At 41.8% G+C, this 27,408-nt stretch overlaps 2 protein-coding genes across 10 annotated transcripts in view; one reads left to right on the top strand and one right to left on the bottom strand.

Annotated features, from left to right (window-relative positions):
- The window catches only part of Herc6 (HECT and RLD domain containing E3 ubiquitin protein ligase family member 6), a 61,545-nt gene extending 53,385 nt beyond the window's left edge, over positions 1 to 8,160 (bottom strand). For all 8 annotated transcript variants that reach the window (XM_035448543.1, XM_035448547.1, XM_035448548.1 and 5 more), the window contains exons 1-3: positions 7,944 to 8,160; positions 5,927 to 6,086; positions 4,265 to 4,341 (exon numbers count right to left, since the gene is read on the bottom strand). In XM_035448543.1, coding sequence (XP_035304434.1) covers positions 4,265 to 4,341; positions 5,927 to 6,086; positions 7,944 to 8,136 — 430 coding nt within the window. In that variant the 5' untranslated portion in view covers positions 8,137 to 8,160. The remainder of the gene's footprint in view (positions 1 to 4,264; positions 4,342 to 5,926; positions 6,087 to 7,943) is intronic.
- Positions 8,070 to 27,408, top strand: part of Ppm1k (protein phosphatase, Mg2+/Mn2+ dependent 1K) — a 70,718-nt gene continuing 51,379 nt past the window's right edge. Inside the window, exon 1 of one of the 2 annotated variants that reach the window (XM_027429732.2) lies at positions 8,070 to 8,197. The gene's annotated coding sequence lies outside the window, so the exon portion shown is untranslated. The remainder of the gene's footprint in view (positions 8,198 to 27,408) is intronic. The other variant, XM_035448550.1, reaches the window with a different exon arrangement.

Raw genomic sequence — 27,408 nt, 5'->3', positions numbered from 1 at the left:
GAGAGAAGAAAAACTCGTTTTCACCAGGGATGCGCCCCCTAAATGTTTATCCAATCCCACGTACTCAGCTCTGAAATCAAATACATACAAGCAACTCTGAATGAAATCATCACGATGCACTTGTATATCTATCTACTCATACGTATGTATATGTGTAACAATAAGAATTAACATTCAAGAGGCAATGAGTTTGAGAAGGGAACATGGGAGGGGTTAGAGGGAGGAGAAAGTGGGGAAAATGATAGAATTCTATCTTAATTAAATAAAATTGTCATATAGGTATAATAATGTATAGTTTGCAGATTACTTATTACACACATATGTGTGCATGTCTCCAGGACTTGGAGATACCTCTGTAGAAGAGCCTTTGCGTAGCACGCCTTGTAGTTCTTTTACGAAGTAGAAAGACTTTTGCCTTCCACTCCCATACTCAGCCTCTGCCTCCTAAATGCCTGTTCCGTTCCCTTCCTCCTGTTTTACTGCATAACACTATAGCCATGTGCTCCTGGTTTATTTCTCTACTTCCTCCAGAACAGGTTCCTAGAGCTGTTCATTGCCTTATCTTCTTGGTCCAAACTTTCAGACATTCAGTGAATATTTTACGGATGACTAGGGTGAGATACATCAGCATCTATGCCGAATTTGACCAGATATTTTGTCAATTATGTGAGATAAACTTAGCTTTTCTACACTGGTCAATTGCTTAATAGATGAAGGCACTGGTCGCACAGCCTGGCGACCTGAATTGAATCATTGGGACTCACATGTTAGAAGAGAACCAATTCTTGAAAATTGTTCTCTGACACCCACATGCCCACACACACATACACAGAACAAAAATCAATAAAATTTGAAATATGTGCATCATACTATAGACACATTCTCAGGGTTCCAATGGGCTACTGCTCTTAACTCTGAAAAAGCTGATTCTGTTATTACGCACCTGATAGAGGTGATGGCAGTTATGGGTATACCAGCACAAATAAAAACTGACAATGCTCCAGCATATGTCTCTACAAAATTGGAACAATTTTTCAAATATTATAACATAAAGCATGTTACCGGTATACCACACAATCCTACAGGACAAGCACTGGTTGAGAGATCTAATAGAACACTTAAGGAGATGCTCAACAAACAAGCTTGGAAGACTAAACCCCCCAAACATAGGTTGCATAATGCTTTATTAACACTAAACTTTCTTAATACCAATGAAAAAGGACAAACAGCTGCAGAAAGACACTGGACTATGGAAAAAACTGCTGAACTCAATCAACCGGTATACAAAGATGTACTAACCTCTGCATGGAAACCAGGACATGTGTTACGTTGGGGTAGGGGTTTTGCATTGGTTTCTACAGGAGAAGAAAAACTTTGGATACCATCAAAGATGATCAAGATTCGAGTGGAAAAGGAAAAACCTCTCGACGAGGACAAATGACAGGTATTCTACTAAGGTATATCTTATAAACTAAATAGAAACCCCCCACAGGAAAGGGAAGTGTTTTGCTTTTATCTTCACAGGAAAACTCATCTCCAGAAGGCAAAGGACACTGCATGGGTAGACACTTAAGAAGAGAAGGTAGCTATAACCATCAACTAAAAGGAATGTGCCATACGGTAAACTTACAGCTGTCTCTCAAAAAACTCTATTTCTCTTTATTTCCTAGTCCCTATTCAATTAAACCAATGCTGGGTTTAGAGGTGGATTTGGCTTTCCTCCTCTAAAATCCAAGCACGTTATTTAACTAAGCTTTAGTGTTTCTGTATTGTATCAAGAAGCCAATTGATATAATACAGAATAAAAGAAGAATTTGGGGACTGTCTTTGTCTTTTCTTGGATCTTTCTCTCAAGGTCTATACCCTCTCATAATTGTTATGCTCTCATGGTTACATTCCCCAGCATGTGTACATACACAAGCAAACATTTCTCTGCTAACTTTTTATGTTTGAGTCCCACACAGCCAATGAAGACCTGCCTGACAGCAATCCCTGAACACCCTGGAAAGAAAATGGGCCACACCTCCTCGACTGCACTGGATCCACTTGCTCCATTTCAACTGACACTCCGGCCAGAGGTTCGGATACTGACTTCAATCAAGTTGAGGATTTCAAGCGAGTTTTTCAACCAAGTGAATCCCATCTAACATGGACTGGATACAATTCATTCAAGACTTTCACTATACTAACATTTTCTTCCTACAGGACCCCACATGACTGTCATCATCCCATTTCAGCAGGAAATAACTTGGAGGATGCTACGCCCCCTTTCCCCATTGTTGCCACTTAGGATAGTGTATATACTTAGTTAGGGATAGCTTCCTATTGTTTATGGTTGGGATTGGAAAGAGGTGTTCCGGCTTGGATACCTCTCTCAAATGACTTTAGGGTTTAGTTAAAATAGATAGTTAGGATGTGACATAAGCAGATTGTTGTATCTTCTTATATTTTACCTTTATGATTGTTCATTTAGGATTCTTTAAACTGTTAAGTTTTAATCCTCTTTTAGACTAAAAGGGGAATTGTAGGGGAAGCTTAGCCACGCCTACTTAGGGGCTGACTACAGGTGTGCCTGACCACGCTTGTGAGGGCGTGGTCAGAGTGACGTAGGGTGACTGCGTTTGCGCTTTCGGTTTCACTTTGCTTCTTGCTGGACAGACTGCTGCCACGCCGGCTGGCTAGGTCACTCTGTAAGTAAGGCTTTTCCCTATTAAATACCCTTATATTTCTACCTGACTCTGTATTGGTAATTTCCCACTATAAAGAATATTTAAAATTAAGCACTTCCAGTGCTTAAATACATAAGTAATAAAGGTCAGTGCATCTTCAGCATTTTCTGTTATGTATAGCAAACTTTTAACTCCTCTAGATTTGTCTGTTTCTTTCTCTAAAAACTACTTTTGAGGACATAGCATGAAATGTGAAGTTCTTCTGAATGTCTGTAAAAACGGTAGCAGATGTATGGAATGCCTTCTGCACAGCCTCAACACCAGACCATAGGGAGGAGGGGTGAGGTGTGAGCACTGGGAGGAGGAGGAGGGGGTGAGGTGTGAGCACTGGGAGGAGGAGGGGGTGAGGTGTGAGCACTGGGAGGAGGAGGGGTGAGGTGTGAGCACTGGGAGGAGGAGGAGGTGAGGTGTGAGCACTGGGAGGAGGAGAGGGTGAGGTGTGAGCACTGGGAGGAGGAGGAGGAGGTGAGGTGTGAGCACTGGGAGGAGGAGGGGGTGAGGTGTGAGCACTGGGAGGAGGAGGAGGTGAGGTGTGAGCACTGGGAGGAGGAGGAGGTGAGGTGTGAGCACTGGGAGGAGGAGGAGAGGGTGAGGTGTGAGCACTGGGAGGAGGAGGGGGTGAGGTGTGAGCACTGGGAGGAGGAGAGGGTGAGGTGTGAGCACTGGGAGGAGGAGGAGGAGGTGAGGTGTGAGCACTGGGAGGAGGAGGGGGTGAGGTGTGAGCACTGGGAGGAGGAGGAGGTGAGGTGTGAGCACTGGGAGGAGGAGGAGGTGAGGTGTGAGCACTGGGAGGAGGAGGAGAGGGTGAGGTGTGAGCACTGGGAGGAGGAGGGGGTGAGGTGTGAGCACTGGGAGGAGGAGGAGGGTGAGGTGTGAGCACTGGGAGGAGGAGGAGGGGGTGAGGTGTGAGCACTGGGAGGAGGAGGGGGTGAGGTGTGAGCACTGGGAGGAGGAGGGGTGAGGTGTGAGCACTGGGAGGAGGAGGAGGGGGTGAGGTGTGAGCACTGGGAGGAGGAGGGGGTGAGGTGTGAGCGCTGGGAGGAGGAGGAGGAGGAGAGGTGTGAGCACTGGGAGGAGGAGGAGAGGGTGAGGTGTGAGCACTGGGAGGAGGAGGGGGTGAGGTGTGAGCGCTGGGAGGAGGAGGAGGGGTGAGGTGTGAGCGCTGGGAAAAGGGGAAGAAGCAGGGAGGAGAATAGACAAAAACAAATCAGTCTGAAAAGAGTCATAACAAAACCTAATTCTCAGTGTGCTCACTACAAGAATGAGCCAGGCAGTCGAGCTGCACGTCTTTGATCCCAGCACTCAGGAGACAGAGACAGGTGGATCTGTGAGATCAAGGCCTGCTCTACAGAGCAAGTTCCAGGACACCCAGGGCTATACAGAGAATCCCTGTCTTGAAACAAAACAAAACAACAACAACAACAAGTCATAAATGCATTAAAATGAAACCTGGTGGATTTAAAACTTCATGGTTATCATTTATATTTAAAAATATTTCCTAGTGACATTCAGAGGTCCCCCAAAGTATTCTTTACCTTCTGATAATGCCAAGGAGTGGTAGTGTCCACAGGAAACTTGTATTATTTTTATGCCACCCAGAGTTTTTATTCTCCTATAAGAAAAAGCCACAAAAGTCTGTTTAGCCTTATTTAGGATGAATTATCTAAGAAATTACAAACATTTAAACATATTTAAAAAAACAAATTATTGTTGATGATTTACTAAAGCCACTGGAGATCAAAATAGCAAATACTAGTTAGCTGTAGAAATGGGGTGGTGGTGGCGCACACCTTTAAATCCCAGGACTAAGGATTGAGAGGTAGATGGATCTCTGCTAGTTCAAGGCCTCGCTGACTACACTGGATTGATCCAGTCTAAACAAACAGCTCACACAAAGATCATCCCAGCACCTGGGATCACATGCCTTTAATCCCACCCAGTGCTAGGGAGGTGGAGACAGGCAGAGAAAGGAATATGAGGAGGAGGACACAGGATCTGAGAGCCTTTTGCCTCTGAGGATTTGTGGAGATAGGATTGCCATTTCAGCTGGGTAGAGGTAAGACCTGCTGGCTTGGCTACTTCACTTCTCTGATCTTCAGTGGTCTTAATAAATCATAAACAACGGATTACCACATATTCTAGATAATGCCATTATTTCAACGAGTTAAACCGTTTTTTTTCTCCTTTCCTTCTTTTTGTGATTTTAGTTACTGAGAGTAATGGTTTCACTCCCAGCCTCCAAGAACTCCTCACCGTCTCTGTTCCCTTCTGAAGACAGAGTAGCCTTGGGGTTCTCCCACTTATTCTGCCCTTTCATATCTCGTTATCTTCCCACCGTGACCCTGCCAATGCCACTCCCATGGCTGTAATTTCCCTGGACAGTGTAGGGGACAGGAGCAATCTCCCTCATCTAATCACGTTCACAAATCCTAAGTGACAAGATATCTGACTAGCCAAGGAGAATCTGCTGTGCTCTCCTTCCTAATCAAGTTTCTTCATTGCCACACACAGCACATGGCCAAAAATCACATTGCATCCGTTGTTTTTGTTTGGTGTGTGTGTGTGTGTGTGTGTGTGTGTGTGTGTGTGTGTGTGTGTGTGTGTGTTTGGGGGATTTAGGACCTTTAAGGGGAGGAGGGAGAGAAAGGGTGTCACGCAGATCTTGCTGGTCTCTGGCTCTCTGTAACTGAGGATGACCTTGAACTCTTGTCTCTGTCTCAGTGAAGGTCTATGTATTTCAGAGCTTCGAAGGAAGAGAATGGTGTGTTCCATTAGGTTTTTTCATTAATTGAATATTTGGAAAATACATAGAGTGTGGTTAATGTGAGAGACTCTGCTTTAGTCAGATACAAGATAATCAAGTGAGATTTCTTTCTGGATCCTTTGTATCTTGATGGTTTGTACTTAAAATACTTGTCTTTGTTTTTAATTTAATGTAGGAGTCCAAGTGTGTCCCCATATGTATATTACAATAAATAAAATCAGTACTCAAGAATCACATATCATGTCATTATTACTTTCTCCTTCTTGGGCTCTAATTAATAAGCTGGTTCTACAAATGATTCCCTGACCTCTTCTCTCCCCACACTTTAACCCTTTAGGCGAGGGATACCTTAGTCATAGTCATCTTTGTGTCTGGTACTTAAGTACCTAGCACACAAAAATATTGGTAAAAGGAGTGAATTAAAAATACTTACATAGGCATTAAATTTATTTCCTTAAATTCTCCGATCCCCAGCTGCCCTTCCGAACCTGCTCCCCAAGCAAAGACCCTTCCTTTATGGCAGACAGCTATGGAGTGCTCCTTCCCACAGCTCACGAGGTCAATGTCCAGAGTACCCAAAGCCTGAATTGGTTCTTTAGAAACAAAAGCAAATAGAAAACTCCCATAAGATTATATGCTTCTAAGAGCTTAAGACAGTAATTGCCTTCAAAAAAGAAGAGTTTACCCAATCTTTGACTCCTTCAATATCTGTTAAACCAAAGTCTAGTCCTTACTAAACATCTAGAGGAAACAAACCATCATGTTCATACTATGTGTGTGGAAACAGCTGCGTTATACTAACTAAATGGACACAACCTGTCTGGCAAGGCTTGCACTCCCCAAGTTCCTATGTAAGCAAACTGAAACCCAGCATAAAATGAGGGTCACAGCCCAGGGAAACGAAACTGAAATATGCCCAGTTAATCTCTACACAGAGAACAGAAGCTGCCCACTGACTTTAACCAGGCTCTGACCGCTTTAACTAAGAGCATTATTTTGTCTTGCTCCCTTAAGCTCTGTATGCTTTTGTGGAAATTTCTGGCTGGAATCTGCTCACAGCCCTTTCGCTCTAATGCTGTTCTCTTCATGAGTGACAAAATGCCCCAATTAACACTCTAGGTTATTAATGTACACAGATTATCTTTTTTATTTATTTCTGTATTCTGTTTTGGTTTTGCAATGCTAGGGTTTGACCCCAGGGTCTCATTCATGCCTGCAAGCGCTCTATCACTATTTTTTGATGGTTCCACACAACTTATTATCCAGTAAAGGCCCAACACCCTTTCATTTGTTAAACAGAGTACACAGTTCCTGAATCTAAGCACCTTTGAGTTTCATTTACTTTCTGTGAATTCCCATGCACACAATTACTCTCTAGATAAAAGATTAATAAGATTACATGGTGTTTTTATTTTATTTTATTTTATTTTTTGCCTGCTAATTTCTTTTCCCTGTTAAATTTACAGTTTCCAGGAACTGCATCTACAAGGACAGAGGACTAGTTTCATTTTCTGCACAGTTCTCCAAATTACAATTCTAAACACATAATCAAATATGGTCAATGCCTGGGAATGTAATATAGCCCAATGGTAGAGTGATTGCCTAGCATGTAAAATGACAAAAAAAAAAAGCAGAAAAACAAACGCACTTTAGTTAGATCCATACTTACAAAAATATAATCAGTAGCATATATTTAAAAAACCCTACTAGATTAATATGCTTTAGTAAAAGCACAACTTGTTTAAATACAAACACAATACTTTATAATGCCATGATTCTATAAGATCAAATACACAGAAAAATAAGAAAGCAGGAAATATGCCCTGTTATTAGAGCTGCCTCTTGGTGTGATTACAGGTGGCTTCTTTGGAAAAATATTTTATTATTTTTATTTATTTGTATTGCGTGTGCATCACTGTGTGTATATGTGTGTGCTGTGCCCACGGAGGCATCAGAACCCCTGGAAATGGAATTACAAGGTGATTTTAAACTGCCACATAGGTGCTAGGAACCGAACTCTTAACCACTGAGCCATCTCTCCAGACCCTACAGGTGGCTTCCTTTCTAGGTTCCTACAACAGCCTTAAATGCCCCCAAAGTGCTATTATACTTTTGTTTAAAATTAGGAGAAAAGATGCCCCAGGGGATTGCTAAACTAGTTAGAGGCGCGCAACCCACTCGGTTTGGAAGACAGACCTCCCCCAGAAAGTCTGGAAAGTCAAGGGGGAGGGACCTTATTTCTGTCTAGAGGAACGCAATTCTGATTAGCTCTCAGTTTCTCAAGGAAGAGTAACTGGAAACCGAAACAAACTCTAGAGCTTGGGGAAATGAAACTAATTGACTTGCGCAGCTCAAAGCAGGGTACCAGCATCGAGGCATCCCAGGTATCCCGGTTCAGAGACCGAATCGCCCACATCCCGTCCCTGCTCCTGGGCTGGGTACTCACTCACCTGGCTGTTCGGTATTCTGCTCTCTCTTCTGGCCCAGCTGGCCCAAGCTGTTGTCCCCACAGGAGTACACCCGGTGGTTGCTGAACAGTAGCAGGGAGTGGCGCTCCCCACTGGCTGCCTGCAAGAGCTCAAGGCCATCTCTCCCGTTCAGGCGCCGAGGCTGCCGGGAATCCGCAGCCCAGTGGAAGTACATCTCTGCACAAGCCAGCCACCAGCGACTCTGGCGTGACAGCTGGGTCAAATGGGCTCCCAGTGTAAGTGACCAGGTTTCTTAACTCCTCCCAGGAACGCTGCCCTGTCTCTGACGTCACGGTTCTTTCTTTCTTATGGGTATCCCTCTGTCTGGTGCCACCAACAGCTTTCCCACAGGGAAAAGACCTTGCAGGTCTTAAACCTGGCTGCCTGAGTTTCAAGTGCTTGAGTAGCGGACAGGGAAGAATTAAGTATCTCCACCATACCTAAGCCACTCTGGGCAAATTGCTAGGTTTGTGACATGTTCATTAAGTGACAATAAGTTCACAAGGTATAGCAATTTCAGGGGCAGCCAATTCTCAGGGATCCGGCTTTCCTTGTCAACCCTCGCTGAGGTTCTTTTATGCCAGTCTTGTTTATTAATTTTCGGATCACACATTAAACATCACAAGGTAAATCAATCTGTCTGTCTGTCTGTCTGTCTGTCTGTCTGTATAACATATAGATCACGGAGCGTGCACAAGGGGTTAAAATGGTAAGAAGTTTCACAGAGGCCTAGGAAGCCAGAGCTGGAAAACCTTCTGGGATACAAGAATGAACCCCCGGCCAAGGTGCAAGGAAGAGGCTGTTGTCCAACTGAGTCCAATTTCACAGGCAAAACTGAGTCCAATCGCAGAGGCTGAGAGCGGAGTCCAGTTGCAGAGAAATGAAAACCTTCGTATCAAAATTGGATCAAGCCTAGTGAATATAAAAATAAAAGAGCCCCAGAGAAGGCACAAGAACAGAGACCCTCTCACTCACACATTCGGGAGCCCATACAGTATAGCACTAAACTGAAAGCTATAGTACACATGCAGGGGACCTGGTGCAGACCCACTTGGGCTCTGTTCTTGCTGCTTCAGTCTCTGAGTTGAGATGAGTTTTGCTCACTTGATTTAGAAGGTCTTGTGTTCCTTGTGCCTCCCATCCACTCTGTCTCACCCACTCTCCTTCTGCCTTCTCTTCTGTGGGATTTGGGTTCACTGAGATCTGAAGGGAGGAAGTTTATGGAGATGCCTCTTTAGAGCTGTGTTCCAATGTCTGTCTGTCTCCCTCTCTCCCTCCCTCTCTCCCTCCCTCCTGCCTTCTTCTCTCTCTCTCTCTCTCTCTCTCTCTCTCTCTCTCTCTCTCTCTCTCTCTGTGTGTGTGTGTGTGTGTGTGTGTGTGTGTATTTGTATCTTTGTGTCTGTCTGTGTTTCCCTTCTTTCAATTTGCTGGTCTGGGTGTATTTATTCCATGCGTTTTAATGGTTGTAGTTAACCTCCTTAGTTGCAAGTTTTCCTTCTGTCACCTATAGAAATTGTGTAAATTTGACTTTATCATTGAATATCTAGTTTTCTCATCTATTGTAATTGAAAGTTTTGCTGGGTATAGCACTCTGAACTCTGAAGGTTAGAAGAGGAAGGTCTGTGAGATCTACAGGAGATGGGTATGGTGATATTTTGTTGATGTTAACAATAAAGCTTGCCTGAAGATCATAGTGCAAAGCTAGCCACAGAGAGGCCTGGCAGTGTGTACCTTTAATCCTAGCACTTGGGAGACAGAGGCAAATGGATCTCTGTTACTTCAAGGCCACACTGAGCTACATGAAATGGACCCAGTCTAAAAGAGGAATAGAACTCACACAAAGGTGATCTCAGCACTTGAGATCCCATGCCTTGTCCAAGCACTAGAGAGGAATATGTGGTGGGAGGAGACAGGAGCTCATTTGCAGTCTGAGGTTTGGTGGAGAGCAGTGCAGTCTGAGGATTCATGGAGACAGGATCGCCCATTTCCATCTGAGGTATAGGTAAAAGCTGCTTTGCTTTTCTGATTTTCAGCTTTAACCCCAATATCTGTCTCTGGGTTTTTATTATTAATACCAACTAGAATTGGTGCTACAGATGGAAGCAGAGAGTCAGGGGACTCCCACCAGAGCTGGGGATGAGGCTGAGGATTGGATCTGGGGGAACAGAGCACCTGATATATTCTTTTTTTTTTCATTCATTTATTTAGCTCATAAATAAAGTCATGCACAATTATGATACACAATGCAGTATGTTCACAATGGCATGGCTAAATTAAACCAATTAACATGTTATATCACACATATTCATCATTTTTGTTTTGAGAACACTTAAATTATACTAGCACCTGATATATTCTTAAGAGATTAAGTATAGCTAATCTTGGTTTTAATGAAATGACACATTTAATGAAATCATGTCCTTTCATAATCATCTTATTTGCTATGATCGTTTGGTTACCCAGCACTCCCATCTTACATGAGCCTAGTTTTAGTGTCTAAATGACTCAAGTTTGGTCACTGTCTCTGTAAATTTTTTTCTCATTATCCAGCATAATTAGAACTTTAAGAATTGCCAGGTCCAAAGGAAATGCCAATTCCCCAAACTCCAAAAGGCAGTACATGTGTACAGAAATGACAGTCTTGAGCCAGATTATAGATGGATTTCTGGCAGTTGGACAAAAGCCAGCATTACTCAGGAATTTGTGAAATGGTTTTTGTCTGACAAAAAAAAAAAAATCATTTCCCTTGCCTCTGGCAGAAGGGACAGATGGTTCTCCATTGACACATACTGTGATTGCACAACAAAGCCTATGCTGGCTCCAGGCTTCTGTAGTCCGCATTCACAAGCACCCATTATACATTTCAGTGTCCTAGCCCTTCTGACCTACTGCCGGGCCCTAAACTCCCAGGCCTGTTGCAGCTCCCAGGCTTCCCTCCCCTCAGCTACGTATTCATCCTCCATATAATGGGCTGTTCTCCACTACCCCACTCCTGCTATTCCTTGCCATTCCTGCTTCCCTAGCCCTGGCCATGTCCAGTCTGCTTCTTTTTCTCTCTGTTCTGGACTCTTCCACGTGCCTCTGGATAGTTTCTCTCTCTAACCACCAGTAAAAATCTTTCCCCTAATAGGGTGGTCATTTGGGTAGTTTTCTGCCCCTGCCCCTGCCCTCTGTACACATCTGGTGATGAAGACCTGAGAGGAGCACAAATGCCCCCTCCCCTCACAAGGGGTCCATCGACCCTAACCAAACCAGGCTGCTGATCTGGCCCTCCTAAGATATATGAGTCCTTGCTTTTGCTGGCTTCTGCCACCCACCAGATTTCACTCTGAATCCTAGAGTTCACCTCTCCAGTCACTTCTTCTCCACCTGCTCTAACCACTTATCTCTCCTCACTTACTGGGTAAGTGTCCTCTTGGTCTCTCTGGCTCCTGAGCCTGCAATGCCCTCCTGGATGCCTATCACTTGGCTCTGTCTCTCCTTGGCAGGCTGGAATCTCCTCTACATTTCTCCACTGTGATCCAGGGCATCTGTCTGCTAAGGCACTTACCCCTCTCCTCTATTGGAATTCTCCCTTTGGCAGAGTTCCTATTTGTGACCATAAATCTCTCCTACCTCACCCTTGCTCTGCTCCTGGCTCCCTCCCCACCTGCCTCTCAGCTCACTCCTGGAGATTGCTCTGTGTCTCACTCACCTACTGGAGCCTAAACTAATCACAGGCTCTCATTAGATTCATGACTCATTAGACTCACTGCCTTTTAATCAATTCCCCTCCTTGGACTCAGAGATCCCAGTAAAGTCTCCCTGTCTTGCTGCAAACAGCTTGGCCTCGATACAAACTAGACAATCAGTCACAATGGCCAAATGGCACACTCAGTTTTCAAATTCTCACAGATAACAACAACTTCTGCCACATCACAAGCAAATGAGTCCCCAAATCACGTATCTCTTAACTTTCTCTACTCTCCACTATTAAAAATCTCTAAGCTTTCTTTACTCTTCGTTCTTGAAAAATCTAAACTTTCTGTCTCAGGATTTGTAAGTTTATGGGTTATGGTTCAAAGATCTGGAAAATCTATAACAAAACGTTAATTTAAAACGTGTAACAAAAAGGATTGGTCATTAAACCATTTATACATAGCCCGTCTTGAATTGCTAAAGCATGCTAGTGTGACAGGAAAAGACAGTGCAGAGGTTGCTCCATCCTGTGTTATTGCTGAGACGGTTTTTAGGCTTGACTAGAATTTGATCTCCTTGATGAGAAACCCCTTGGAAAATTAGCTTACCCCATTTTAGGAACTCAAGTCGAGATGCCCCAGCTACATTGCAACTTATGCTAAAATACTTACCTACACAAAGCCTCTCCCACACCACCCCTTCAGCTGCCCAGGGAGATGCCAGAACATGGTTGTTCGCCTTCAAAAACCCATGCTCTGGACATTCCATATTACACTCAGGTGTCCAAACAGCTGAGTGTAGTCCCAGTGGCTGGAATAAAGACTTTCAAATGCCTATCAACTGTGTCTGACTGGCCAGCTCTGTCGGATTCCCTGGAATACTAGTTTGTAACTTGGATTCAACTCTTGTTTTAAAAATAGGTTTGCTGCCTGGTGGAGGTGGCACACACCTTTAATCCCAGCACTTGGGAGACAGAGACAGGTAGATCTCTGTGAGTTCGAGGCCAGCCTGGTCTACAGAACTAGTTCCAGCTAGGGCTGTTACACAGAGAAACCCTTTCTAGAAAATCCAAAACCCAAACCACCAACAACAATAAAACAAACAAACAAACAAAACAAAACAAACAGATTTGCTACAGCATACTACATGTGTAACTTGGATTCAATTCTTGGTCATAAAAATAAAAGTTACTAAAAACAAATATTTGATAAATAAAGTTTTTGATTCCTAAGGTTGTAAAGGTCTACTCAGGCTAACAAAAACTTAGCGAAGTATGTCTAACTTTGTATGTCTAAGGCTTCTAAAAAAAACTGAATAAGGAACACTGTGTATTTGATAAATAAGGTTTACAAATTCCTAAGTCTATTCAAGCTAGCAAAAACTGATTTGAAGATGTAAATCTAGATTTTTTTTTTGTCTTTATTAACTTTGTGAAGCCTTAACTATTTGGATAAACTGAGTCATACAAGAAGCTGGTATTCTGTGTAGGTACACTATGAAAGGACCAGGAAAACAAGGTTCTCAATCTCTCTGTGGACTGTATTTATGTTTTAAAGCTTTATTTTGGTACTAAAGTCTTGAAGAATAATATTTTAAGATATGTTACTTTTGTTTATGTTGCATTTGTTTAACTCTGTGAAGCTGTATAACTGTGCCTGCCTATTAAAGAGCTGGATGGCCAATATTGAAGCAAGAGGTGGGACTGGCAGGCAGAGAGGATAAATATAAGGAGAAATCTGAGAGAAGAGGAGCTGAGGATCCAGAATGAGAGAAGGAGGAAGAAGACTTCAGGGGTCAGCAACCCAGCCAGACATGGAATAAGAAGGACAGAAAAGGTACAGGACCAGAGAATGATAAAAACCCCTCGGGTCAAACATAGACAGGATAATATAAGTTAAGAAAAGCTGGAAACAAACAAGCCAAGCTAAACTAGGCATCCATAACTAAGAACAAGCCTCTGTGTGATTTATTTGGTGGCTGGATGGTGGGCTCCACAAAAGAGCAAAACATCAACACTGAAGAATCTTCTATTGAAACTGTGATGTTCTGTAAGGATCAGGAAAATAAGGTTCCCAGTTTCTCTGTGGATTGTATTTATGGTTTAAACTTTTATTTTGATGCCAAAGTTTCTTCAATTCAAACTAAGGCTCAAACTTAACAGGGATAAAGTTGTAAAATAATAAGCTTATAAAAGCTACTAACTTAATCAAGACTTACAAGTTAATGGTCTGCTTATGAATGATCAAATTCTGTTTGTAAGCCATGCTAAGTACAAATGTAATTCATTTACAGAGACAAGCTTTAACCTTCTGTATATACTTTTAAGGTTAAGCCTGAAGCAAGCGACTAAAAACAAGTAAAGTTTATTTAAAACTTTAAAGAGATCTGCTGAATATGGCATGTAAGGTGTTTAATGAAAAGTTTTCCCCTGGTAAACAAAAATACCAGCTTCTAGGAGCCCGTGGCTATCTCCAAAGCAGACTCAGCTTGGATTTGCCTCATGTTTGAAAATGCTGACCACTGAGAAAAAAATTGCTCCATGCCTTGCCCATGGCAAGGGCCCTGGAATAACTCTGGAGACTATTGGCTTGATTGCCCACTCCTCCTTGCCGAGGTAGTCCTCAAGTTCCTCCTCCACAGGAAAATCTCTCAGATCTTCTGGGTCGGGTCGCCAAAGGCTGATGTTGCCTTGAGTGACTGCCGGAAGACTTAACACTGTCCTGTGTGGCTACCACAGACTTATGGCCTCTGCCCCCACCCCAAAAAAGCCATCGAAATTACCATGAAGTATATCAGGCTGGCTGTCCAGGTAGTGGATAAGGCTGTCATTTTAATTGGTACAGATGCCACTTGATCTATACTTCCTGGTCAAATGTATCTTTCTCAGATCTCTGTGATGGCCTTGATGGAGGGCCCTAGTTTTATCAGACAGTTTAGCAGCATCAAGACCACCTCAGCCAGCCCCTCTCACGAGGCTACACTGCCATGTTAGTCCATTCATGACTGAAATATCTGCTTTCACCTTAAAAATAATTTTTGGCTTTACAATAAGTTTGGGTAACAAAGATAAACATGGGACCCCTCCCAAGGTGAGTGAGTGACTGCTCTTGCCCAACTCCTGTCCAAAGCCCCATTAGCCTGGATCTCTCTGGGCCTGGGCCTGCTTGGAGTAGACCCGGCCCAGCCAGGGAGGAGCTCCCTGAGTCTGGAAACACCTCACTCTTTCTTCCCGGCCCCTGCCCCCCACCTGACCCCTCCCGAGTCCCATTCACCCTGATCTCTCTGGGTCTGTGCCTGCTTGGAGTGGACCCGCCCTAGCAGTGAGGAGTCCCCTGAGTCTGGAAACACCTCACCCTTCCTTTCTGATCTGCCGGCCTGACCCTTCCAGAGACCTAACTGAGAGTGAGGAGACTACCAGGAGGGGCAAGACCATCCAGAGCTGCAGACATTGAAGTCCTGGCCCACACACACACAAGAGGAGATAGAGAGACCCCACCTGCACGCACTGGAAGAAGTTATGGGAAGAAGACAGAATAAGAACACACTCAACAACAGAAAGACCAATGTGACACCACCAGAATCTAGGGACTCCACTCCAGCAAGATCTGAAAAGCCCAACACAAAGGATGAAGAAGAAATAGACCTCAAAAATTATCTCGGGAAGATGATAGAGACCTTTAAAGAGGAAACAAGAAAATCCCTTAAAGAAATAGAAGAAAAAACAAGCAAAAAATTACATGAAATGGAGGAAAAGAAAAACCAAAAAGTTCAAGAAATAAACAAATCTCTTAAAGAATCTAAAGAAACCCAAGAAAAAAACAACCAAACAAGTGAAGGAAGCACTTAAAACAGTTCAAGGCATGAAAGCTGAAATAGACACAATAGAGAAAACACAGAATGAGGTGATGCTGGAAATAGAAAGGCTGGATAAATGATCAGGAACTAAAGATGTGAGTATAACCAATAGAATTCAAGGGATGGAAGAGAGAATCTCAGCTATTGAAGACTCGCTAGAGTATATACATTCATCAACCAAAGAAAATCTCAAGTCCAACAAATCCCTAACACAAAATATCCAGGAAATATGGGATACCGTGAAAAGGCAAAACCTAAGAATAATAGGTATAGAAGAAGGTGAGGAAATACTGAAATCCAGAAAACATATTCAATGAAATCATAGAAGAAAACTTCCCCCAACCTACAGAAGGATATGCCTATGAAAGTACAAGAAGCTTACAGAACACCAAACAGACTGGACCACAAAAAGAAGTCCCCCCGCCCCTGCCGACACATAATAATCAAAACACCAAACCTTCAGAATAAAGAGAAAATATTAAGAACAGCAAAGGTAAAAGGCCAAGTAACATATAAAGATAGAACTATCAGAATCACACCCGACTTCTCAATGGAAACTTTGAAAGCCAGAAGGTCTTGGATAGATATCTTACAAACACTAAGGGAGCATGGATGTCAACCCAGACTACTGTACCCAGCAAAACTTTCAATCACTATAGATGGAGAAAACAAGGTATTCCCTTGTCCCGCGCCCGCTCTGTATTCCTCGCCAGCAAGAAATACACGCAGGACACTCGGATCCTTCTGCAGACAAGCTTTAATGCATTAGACTGAGCAGAGACTGAGCAGCGACTGAGCAGAGACATTTGAACCAAGAAAACCATCCCTTATAAAAGGCTGACCAGCCGCCTGGGACGTATTACCCTATGAATGGCTTTAGCTCCTCAGGCAAAAATGAGCCACGGGATAGGCAGAGATCAAAGGAATGGAGATTACCCAGCGCCTGTGAAGTAATTCACACCTTGGTGTCTTCAGGCAGCATTATAATGCAGGAACCGGCTTCCTACATTCCCTGACAAAAACAGATTTAAACAATACATATCCTCAAATCCAGCACTACAGAAGGTTCTGGAAGGAAAACTCCAACCCAACGAACATAACTACACTCACAAAAACATAGGCAATAGATAATCCAATTTTACCAAACACGAAAAGAAACAGGAGGGCAAAATCCACACAAAATGACTCCACTAACAATAAATCCAAAACAAACAAGAACCAATGAACAATGGACATTAATATCCCTCAATGTCAATGGTCTAAACCTGCCCATAAAAAGATACAGACTAACAGAATGGATACGAAGACAGAATCCATCCTTCTGCTGTATACAAGAAACACACCTCAACTTCAAAGACGGGTGTTACCTCAGAGTAAAGGGTTGGGAAAAGATTTTCCAATCAAATGGGCCCAAGAAACAAGTTGGTGTAGCAGTCCTAATATCTAACAAATTAGACTTTAAACTTAAATCAATCAAAAGAGATAAAGAAAGGCATTTCATACTCATCACAGGAAAAGTCCATCAAGATGAAATCTCAGTTATGAACATCTTTGCCCCAAATATGAAGGCACCCACATTTATAAAAGAAACATTACTAAAGCTCAAACCACACATAAAACCACACACACTCCTCCATTGCTGGTGGGAGTGCCAACTTGTAAGACCACTCTGGAAATCAGTATGGAGGTTGTTCAGAAAAATGGGAATCAGTCTACCTCAAGATCCAGCAATTCCTCTCTTGGGTATATACTCAAAAATGCATGTTCATACAACAAGGACATATGTTCAACCATATTCATAGCAGCATTGTTTGTAATAGCCAGAACCTGGAAGCAACCTAGCTGCCCCTCAACTGAAGAATGGATTGAGAAAATGTGGTACATTTATACAATGGAGTACTACTCAGCAGAAAAAAACAATGGAATCTTGAAATTCACAGCCAAATGGATGGAACTAGAAGAAACCATCCTGAGTGAGGTAACCCAGTCACAAAAAGACAAACAAGGTATGTACTCACTCATATATGAATTTTAGACGTAGAGTAAAGGATTACCAGCTTACAATCCTCTTCACCAAAGAAACTAGGAAACATGAAGGACTCCAAGGGATAAATGAATGGACCCTGGGAATGGGAAGGGACAGGAATTCCTGAGCTAATTGGGAACATGAGGCTAGGGGAGAGGGAGCTGCCACAATGAGAGCAGGAGAAGAGAAGAGGAGAGGAAGAAATGGAGGAGCAGAAATATTGAGTTGGGGGAAGAATAGAGGAGAGAGAGCAGGATGAGAGATACCATATTAGAGGGAGCCATTATAGGTCTGAGAAGAGATCTGGAACCAGGGAGATCTCCAGAGACCTGCAAGGATGACACGATCTGACAATCCATGCAATGGTGGAGAGGATAACCTAAATACCCTTCCCCTAAAATGAGATTGATGACTACCTTACATGCCATCCTAGAGCCCTCATCCAGTGGCTGATGGAAGCAGAGGCAGACATCCACAAATATACACTGAACTGAACTCTGGAACTCAGTTGCAGAGAGGGTAGAATGAAGATTGAAGTGGTCGGTATCAGGCTGGTGAAACCCACAGAAACAGTTGGCCTGAACAAGGGGGAGCACATTGACCCCAGATGCTATCTGGGAGGCCAGTACAGGACTGATCTAGGCCCCTGAACATGGATGTCAATGAGGAGGCCTCTGCATTCCAGGGGGCCCCTGGTAGTGGATTAATATTTTTCCCTGGTGTAAGAAGGGACTTTGAGAGCCCATCCCAGGTGAAGGGATGCAGTCTTGTCCTGGACACATGGGGAAGGGCCTAGGCCCAGCCCAGGATGATGTGGTGGACTTTTCGGAGCCCCTGTTGAGGACCCTATCTGCCTGTGGAGTGGAGGGTGGATGGGGTGGGGGGCTGGTCGGGGGTGGGGGAGGAGGGGGGTGAGGGGTGAGGGGATGTAGAGGGAGAAGGGATTGACATCTGAAACATTAGGGCTTGTTCCTAATTTGAACTAATTTTAAAAATTGAAAAAAAAAGATAGACATGTTACTTGATAATAGAAATTTAAAAAAAAACTTAAGAAGTTTAAATTACTTGAGTTTCTTAAATAAAAGAAGGCTTTGTGGTGGAGTCCCAATTACCTACCAGCCTAACTTGGTTTAATACGTAAAAATCAGGCCTTCCTTTGCCTAGACTAGGTCTTTCTACTAGCTCTCCCACTGAGAAAAGTCATCTCAAACAGGTTTTACCTTGCTTATAGCCTATATTCTGAGAAAGACAAAATCACAAAATAGGGTTCAATGTAAAAGCAAACTCAAGCTACCATGCTGCTGTCTTTGGAAGTGATTCAAAGTATGTAAATAGGATACTTCAATATTAGATATAATGTTGACTTCAAAGTTCAAGGTTTAACCTTAATAAATGGTACTGTGATACATTATTAGTCCAGCCTTGGTAACAGTTATAATCAGCACTGGCTACTAAACCTTTTTTTTTTTTTTAATCATAGTCACAGACTCAAATTTTTAAATTTCCTTTGGACATCACAAGAATAATTAACTTTTAAATTGCCTGAAGCTCACTTTAAATCTTCAAAAGAAAGCTTCATTTTGGGTACCTATATGTTAAATTCAAATTCTCACAGGCAAAGAAAATAAATTTGTTTCTATTTTAAAGTATGTATGTTTGTATATGTGTGTACTGGGCCAGGCCATTTTTATCACTATGAATATATAACAAATTAAACATTGTAAAAGGCCCTGTAATATGTTCAAATGTTTAACAAACTTTATTTTTATTTACTGTAGCTAGAGATACACAAAAATTTGCCTTAACTCCTCTTATCAAAATATACAAAAGACATCAGTCTCTAATAACAACAATATTCATGATGTTTTATGCCATAAGTACTGATGTTTCTTTATTAAATTAGTGTCTAAGGAGTCTGTAGAATAATGAGCCAGGATTTTTAAAGAATAGATCAAAAAGCACTTGTATTTTGCTAATAAAAAGGAAATGAGTGATACTACAAAGACTCCTTCTACAGACTCAGTGCATCTCTAACCATTAAAATAAAATGATGTGTTTAGCTATACTTATAGGGATTATAAGAAAACTGTAAGTACAGGTGGAAACAAATCCAGCTTTAAAATTTTAAGTGTAATAATCTTCTATGTTACATGTTACATCAGATTCAGAGGACAAAAGAAAGGAGTCTGACCTATATTATGACAGCTAATAACTTGATTTGATTCAGGACTTTCTTTCTTAATGGTTTTACCAGCTATTACGCTCGGCTGGAGGCTGGCATCCTGCCCTCTACCTGCCTCATCTACATCAGATCCTAGGAATTAGAATCTTAGCTGTATGGGAATGAGTATGTGGCTTCCTGCGCATACAAAATGTGATGCATGGCCAGCAGGGGGAGCTGTGAATAAGAATTCCCAGAAAGAAGCCATCTGTGCAGGCTCACTGATTAGAACCTCAGGGTTGTGGAGAGCTTAGAATGTTGCTTTTCCAGAAACTACCACTTATGTGGGCTATCTACAGCCCACAAATAATCATTGTTTTTGCACCTCTGTGTTAAACCTAAAATCCTGTGACTATCATATGCAAACCTCTGTAATGTATTAATTTGACAAAATCCAGTTTTCAACACGTCAAAAAACTAAGAACATTTTCAGCTTCTGAGACCTGAAGCTGAGACTTTTTTGTTGGGCTGTAATCTTTGATGTTCCCACCAATGTCTTTGAAAAGTACTTTGACTTACAACTTTACTTTGTACTGTAAAAGTATAAAACTTTCTTGAAACTGCTTCTATGTTGGAACATGGAATTTGGGGAATCTAAACCTATTGTGTTCCAGGGCCATGGTCATTTTCATTTGGCTGCATGCATAACAAACTAGCTTTTAGGCCATGTGAGGTGTGAGCTGACAGCAGCTACTTCTTCCCAGTGAACATTCTCTTCCGGTATTCTGGAAGGAGAGGGAGGCTCTCAAGATCAGGAAGCTGCTTGATCATGGTGGATGATGTTTTTGATGGGTTCTTGGATTCAGTTGGTATTTTATTGAGTATTTTTGCATCAATGTTCATGAGGGATATTGGTCTATAGTTCTCTTTCTTTGTTGAATCTTTGTTTCGTTTGGGTATCATGGTGCCTGTGGCCTCATAAAATGAAATTGGCAATGTTCCTTCTGTTTCTATTTTGTGGAATAACTAGAGGATTATTGGTGTTAGCTTTTCTTTGAAAATCTGGTAGAATTCTTTCCTAAAACCATCTAGCCCTGGGCTTTTGGGGGGGAGGAAAGGAGTTGGGAGGTTTTAGTGACTACTTCTTTTTTTGTAGGAGTTAAAGGTCTATTTAAATCACTTATCTGATCTTGATTTAACTTTGGTAAATGGTATACATCAAGAAGTTTGTCCACTTCCTTTAAATTTTCCAATTTTGTTGAGTATAGGTTTTTGAAGTATGTCCTTACGATTCTCTGAATTTCCTTGGTATCTGTTGTTACATGCCTCCCCCCCCCCCGCCCCATTGTTTCTGATTTTGTTAATTTGGATATTGTCTTTTGCCTTTTAGTTAGTTTGGATAAGGATTTATCTATCTTGATGATTTTCTCAAAGAAAAGCCATTTTACAGCTTTAGTCCCTGAGTTTGATTATTCCCTGCTGTCTACTTCTCTAGGGTGTGTTTCTTTTGTTCTAGAATTTCCAGGTGTGCTGTTAAGTTGTTAGTATGAGATCTCTCTAATTCCTTTATTAAGGCACTAATCCAATTAAAAAATGGGGTATAAATTTAAATAGGCAGTTCTCAACAGAGAAATCTCAAATGGCCAAGAAACACTGAAAGACATGTTCAACATTCCTAGCCATCAGGGAAATGCAATTCAAAACTACTCTGAGATTTCATCTTATACCTGAAAGAATAACTAAGATTTAAAACACAAGCAACAGCTCATGCTGGCAAGGATATGAAGCAAGGGGGAACACTCCTCCACTGATGGTGGGAGTGCAAACTTATAGCAACTTTGGAAATCAATATGGCAGTTTCTCAGAAAACTGGGAATTGATCTATCTCAAGACTTAGCTATACCACTCCTAGGCATATACCTAAAAGATGCTCCATCCTACCATACTTGCTCAACTAGTTCAGAGCAGCTTTTTTCATAATAGCCATAAACTGGAAACAACCTAGATGTCCCTCAACAGAAGAAAGGATAAATAAAAGTGGTACATTTACATAATGGAGTATTACTCAGCTATTAAAAACAATGACATCATGAAATATTCAGGCAAATGGATGGAACTAGAAAAAAATCATCTGAGTGAGGTAACCCAGACCGAGAAAGACAAACATAGTATGTACTCACTTATAAGTGAATATTAGCTATTCAGTAAAGGATAACCGTGCTATAATCCAGAGAACCTAGGTAACAGGGAGAGCTCAAGGAGGGGGGCATAGGAATTTCCCTGGGAGGAGGAAACAGAATAGACATCTTGAGTGGAGGAGAAGATGGGGGGGCAAGAACAGGGAGGGATCAGGTAGGGGGAGAATGGCAAGAAGAAATGGGAGAGGCAGTTGGAATTGGGGGGACATCTCAACTGGTATTGGGGGCCCTCTAGGGGTTGAGCTTGAAAGCTAGAGTAGTGGAAATTCCCAGGAATTTTGAAGGTGACCCTAACTAAGATTCCTAGCAATGGGGTTATGGAGCCTAAACTGTCCTTCTCCTGTGACCAGGCAAGACTTTCAGTGGAAGGAAAAGGACACTAACCCAGCCACATAATCTTCAACCTACAATCTGGCCTGCTTACAAGATGTGCTGGAATATAGGTGGTGCAGAAATTGTGGAAATGGCCAACCAATGACTGGTCTAGCTTGAGACCAATGACACAAGAGGGAACCCACCTCTGGCATTGCCTGGGGGACCAGGACCCAAAGGCTGGATAGCCCAGAGACCCAGGATAGAACTAAACACAAGTGGAAAAAAATCAATGAAGTCTCTTCATGAAACTAGTCTTGGTAGCATACACTTGTAATCCCAGCATTCTGGAATTGGCAGGAAGTTCTGAAATTAAAAATTGGACTCATCAGGGTAAAGGCATTTGCTAGCAAGACTGACAACATTATTTCCTCTAGACAAATGGTTCTCAACCTGTGTGTTGTGATCCTTTGGGGTCAAGTAACCTTTTTCACAGGGGTGGCATATCAAATATCCTGCCTATGAGACATTTACATTAAAATTCATAACAGTAGCAAAATTATAGTTATGAAGTAGCAATGAAATAATTTTATGGTGGGGGTCATCACAACACGTGGAACTGTATTCAAGTCTTGCATTTTAAATCTCAATCTTATAATTTTACCAATAAAGACTCAGGAGTCAGATTCTGGGATTAAAACCTGCTATCTCAGGGAGGCAGAGGACAGGAACAACTGACCTTCCTCCAGCATCTCAAAGAAAGCTTCCCTTCCACTGTCTCAAACCAAAAAGGACAGTAAAACTCAAAACCCTTCCTCATTACTTCCTTGTGTTTCTCTATTGATTTTCCAGAGTCCCTTTAAGTCTGTATGGCTACTTCCTGTCAGCTAGTTGCTGGCTGTGCCTATTCACCCAAGGTTGATTTTATTTTATTAATACAATCTCCTCCTTCACAGTGTGCTCAAATATCTCACAACAGAGTTGCAGCATTAGGAAGGTTGATAACCACTGCTCAAGACTCACATTGGGTGGAGAGAACAGATTTTTGCAACTTGTCCTCTGATCTCCACACATGGTATAATACATTTATGCATAACGCAAGAATGTGTGCACGCACAAACACACCTATACACACAGTCATAGTTTTTTTTTCTGTTGTGATAAAACATCTTGACCAAAATCAAGTTGGGGAGTAAAGAATAGAAATAATTTATTACATTTATATATTATAGTTTATCATTTAGGGAAGCCAAGACAGTGCAGGAACTGAAACAGAGATCATGAAGGAATACATCTTACTAGCTTGTATACAGCTGATGCTTATCAGTCGAGGCATGGTACCGCCCACAGTGGACTGGACCCTCTCATATCAATAATTAATTAAGGAAATGCCACACAGTCCTGCCTACAAGCCAATCCAATAGAGACATTTTCTCAATTTAAGGTTCCTTCTTCACCTATGACCCTATCTATTGTGAAGTTTACAAAAACTAAGTGCAATTGACCCCCTTGTCAACTTGACACAGAAACGCATCACTATTAAACTACAACCTTTCCTTTCTTGTTTAGTCCTAAGATTTCAAGTTAACATCACCATATAAAACATTATAGTCCTAGTTTTTAAAAAAAATTCCAATTCGAAGTTCAGGTATCTTTAAGAATTAATTTCTCTTAACTATGGGCTCCTGTGAAATCAAAAGCAACTCTTGTAGAGTTCTGATATGTGACATGACACTCGTTAACCTTGAAACAGGCAAAATTAAGGAAGCTGGCCTCCTAGTATCCTATTCACATGAACTTTCATATTATCCTATAACTTGCAAACATGTATCTTCTAAAAGAATATTTTAAATAATGCATCTTGATGATATACACTACCAACTCTCCATGTACCCCAGAACCATAAATATATCACAGCCACCTTTATGTCCTCTTCTTCATTTACTTTTTTATAACATAGTGAGTTGAAAACTTTGAAAAATGTTTACTAAGCCTTTGTATTTATTTTGACATCTCTCTGTTCAATCCCATGCCCCCCCTTTTTAATTGGATTGCTTTCTTGATGTTCTGTGGATATTTTAATCCTCTGTTGGATTCTTAGCAGATTTTCTACTTTTCTGTGGGCTTCCTTTTCTCTCAATTAACAGTTTTTTTTTCTGTAAAGAAATAGTTTAATTTCCTAAGGTCCTGTTTGTTGATTATTGGATTTATTTCCAAAGTAATAAGATCTCTCTGTTCTGAAACGACTTACCTATGCCTAAATCTTAAAGTGTACTTCCTGTTTTTTCTCTAAGAGTTGCAAAATTCCAGGCTTTATGTTGAAGTTCTTGATCCATTGGGAGTTGATATTTTATACAGGGTGAGAGCTAAGAATCAAATTCAATTGTTATGCATGCAGATATCCAATTTGCCCCAACATCATTTGTTGAAATTACTGTCTTTTCTCCAATATGAATTGTTGATCTTTTTAGAAAATCAGGGGGTTGTAGTTGCATGGCTTTGTATCTGGTTCTTTTATTTTAAATAGTGATCAATGAGTTTGTTATTGTGCCAATGCCATGCTGTTTCTATTCCTATGGCTCTATGGTACAAGTTCATATAAGGTGTGGTGGTAACTCCAGCAGTGTTCTTTTAAGCTCAACATTGCTTTGGCTTTGTAGAGTCTTTTGACTGTTTTTTCTGTTTTTGTAAAGAATGTTCCTAGAATTTTGATGGAACTTGTATTGCACCTGTGGGTGGATTTTGATAGAATGAACATATCCATGACATTGATGCTTCCAATCTAGGATCATAGAATGGATTTCCATCTTCTGTCCTTTTCAGTTTCTTTCATCATGGTCTTAGTTAGGGTTTCTATTTTTCTTCATAAAACATCATAACCAAAAGAAATTTGTGGAGCAAAACAAAAGCAGGAACTCAGGGCAGGAACTGAAAGTAGAGACCCGGGGAGAACAATGATTGCTGGCTTTCTCCTGGGCTGCTCAGCTACCTTTCTTATACACTGAGGGACCTCTTGTCTAGGGATACCATCACCCATAATAGACTAGGCCCTCTACACATTAAATATCGGCCAAGAAAATACTGCCCCCCCGACTTTCCTCCAAACCAATTTGAAGGAGTTAATTCCTAAACTGACCCTGTCTTTTCGAGATGACCTTAGTCTATGTCAATATGGCCAAAAGCACATCAAATTCTTTCCTTGATTTCTTTCTCAATATATTTGTCATTGATATGTAGAAAGGCAACTAAGTTTGCATTTAAATTGTTTTACATATTTATCAGTGTTTATTTTAGTGTAATACCAGCTTCACTGAATTTGGTAAAGTTCCTTTTGTATTTTATGGAGTATTTGGAGAAGCATTGGTGACAATTCCTAGAAGTCTGGTAAACTCCATCAGTGAATCATTCTGGGCCTGAATATTTTAAATTTTTTGTGATAGTGAGGAGATTTTTTTAATACTGCTTCAAGTTCACTGCTCATTACAGACTTCTTCTTTTTTTCTTTTGGTATTTTAAGTGTTTATAGTTTTTATTAGTTCAAGTTAGGGAACAAGCTTGTTTCACATGTAAGTCCCTTCTCCCTCTCCCTCCCCACACCCCCATCCCTCCTTCCCCACCTCCAACCTATCCCCCACCCCATCCACCCACCACTCTCCAGGCAGGGTAGGGCCCTCAAAGGGGCTGTGCAAAGTCCACCAAATCTTCCTGTGCTGGGCCTGGGCCCTTCCCCATGTGTCCAGGGCCAGAGTGTAACCCTTCATGTGGGATGGGCTCTCAAAGTCCCTTCTTACACCAGGGGAAAATACTAATCCACTACCAGAGGCTCCCTAGAGTGCAGAAGCCTCCTTATTGACATCCATGTTCAGGGGTCTGGATCAGTCTTGTACTGGCCTCCCAGATAGCATCTGGGGTCGATGTGCTCTCCCTTGTTCAGGCCAACTGTTCCTGTGTGTTTCTCCAACCTGGTACAGACCCCTTCTATCTTCATTCCTCCCTCTCTTTAACTAAATTCCCGATTTCAACTCAGTGTATATTTGTGGATGTCTGTCTCTGCTTCCGTCAACCACTGGATGAGGGCTCTAGGATGGCATAAAGATTACTCATCAATCTCATTTTAGGGGAAGGGCTTTTAGGTTATCCTCTCCACCATGGCCTGGATTGTCAGATCGTGTCATCCATGTAGGTCTCTTGAGATCTCCCTAGTGCCAGATCTCTTCTCAGACCTATAGTGGCTTCAACTGATATGGTATCTCTCATCCTCCTCTCTCTCCCCAACTCAATATTTCTGCCCATCCATTTCCTCTCCTCTACTCCTCTTCTCTTGCTCTTAGGATGGCAGCTCCCTCTCCCCTACCCTCATGCTCCCCAATTAGCTCAGGAGTTCATGTCACTTCCCATTCCTGGGGTCCATTTATCCCTTAGAGTCCTTCATGTTTCCTAGTTTCTTTGGTGAAGAGGATTATAGGCTGGTAACCCTTTGCTCTATGTCTAAAATTCATATATGAGTGAGTACATACCATGTTTGTCTTTTTGTGACTGGGTTACCTCACTCAGGATGGTTTCTTCTAGTTCCATCCATTTGCCTGCGAATTTCAAGATTCCATTGCTTTTTTTCTGCTGAGTAGTACTCCATTGTGTAAATGTACCACATTTTCTCAATCCATTCTTCAGTTGAGGGGCATTTAGGTTGCTTCCAGGTTCTGGCTATTACAAACAATGCTGCTATGAACATCGTTGAACATATGTCCTTGTTGTATTAACATGCATTTTTTGGGTATATGCCCAAGAGAGAAATTGCTGGATCTTGAGGTAGACTGATTCCCATTTTTCTGAGCAACCTCCATACTGATTTCCAGAGTGGTCTTACAAGTTCACACTCCCACCAGCAATGGAGGAGTGTTCCTTTTGCTCCACATCCTCTCCAGCATAGATTGTCATTGGTATTTTTGATTTTAGCCATTCTGACAGGTGTGAGGTGGTATCTCAGAGTTGTTTTGAGTTGCATCTCTCTGATGGCCAAGAATTTTGAGCACTTTCTTAAGTGTCTTTTAGCCATTTCAGATTCGTCTGTTGAGAATTCTCTATTTAGTTCTGCACCCCACTTTTTAATGTCGTTGTTTGGTGTTTTGGTGGCTAGCTTCTTGAGCTCCTTATATATTTGGAAATCAGTCCTCTGTCAGATGTGGGGTTGATGAAGATCTTTACCCATTCTGTGGG

The sequence above is a fragment of the Cricetulus griseus genome, chromosome 8 (assembly GCF_003668045.3).
Source record: "Cricetulus griseus strain 17A/GY chromosome 8, alternate assembly CriGri-PICRH-1.0, whole genome shotgun sequence".
Lineage (NCBI taxonomy): Eukaryota > Metazoa > Chordata > Mammalia > Rodentia > Cricetidae > Cricetulus > Cricetulus griseus.
The sequence above is the reverse complement of the archived record's forward strand: the minus strand, read 5'-3'. Positions and strand labels throughout refer to the sequence as shown.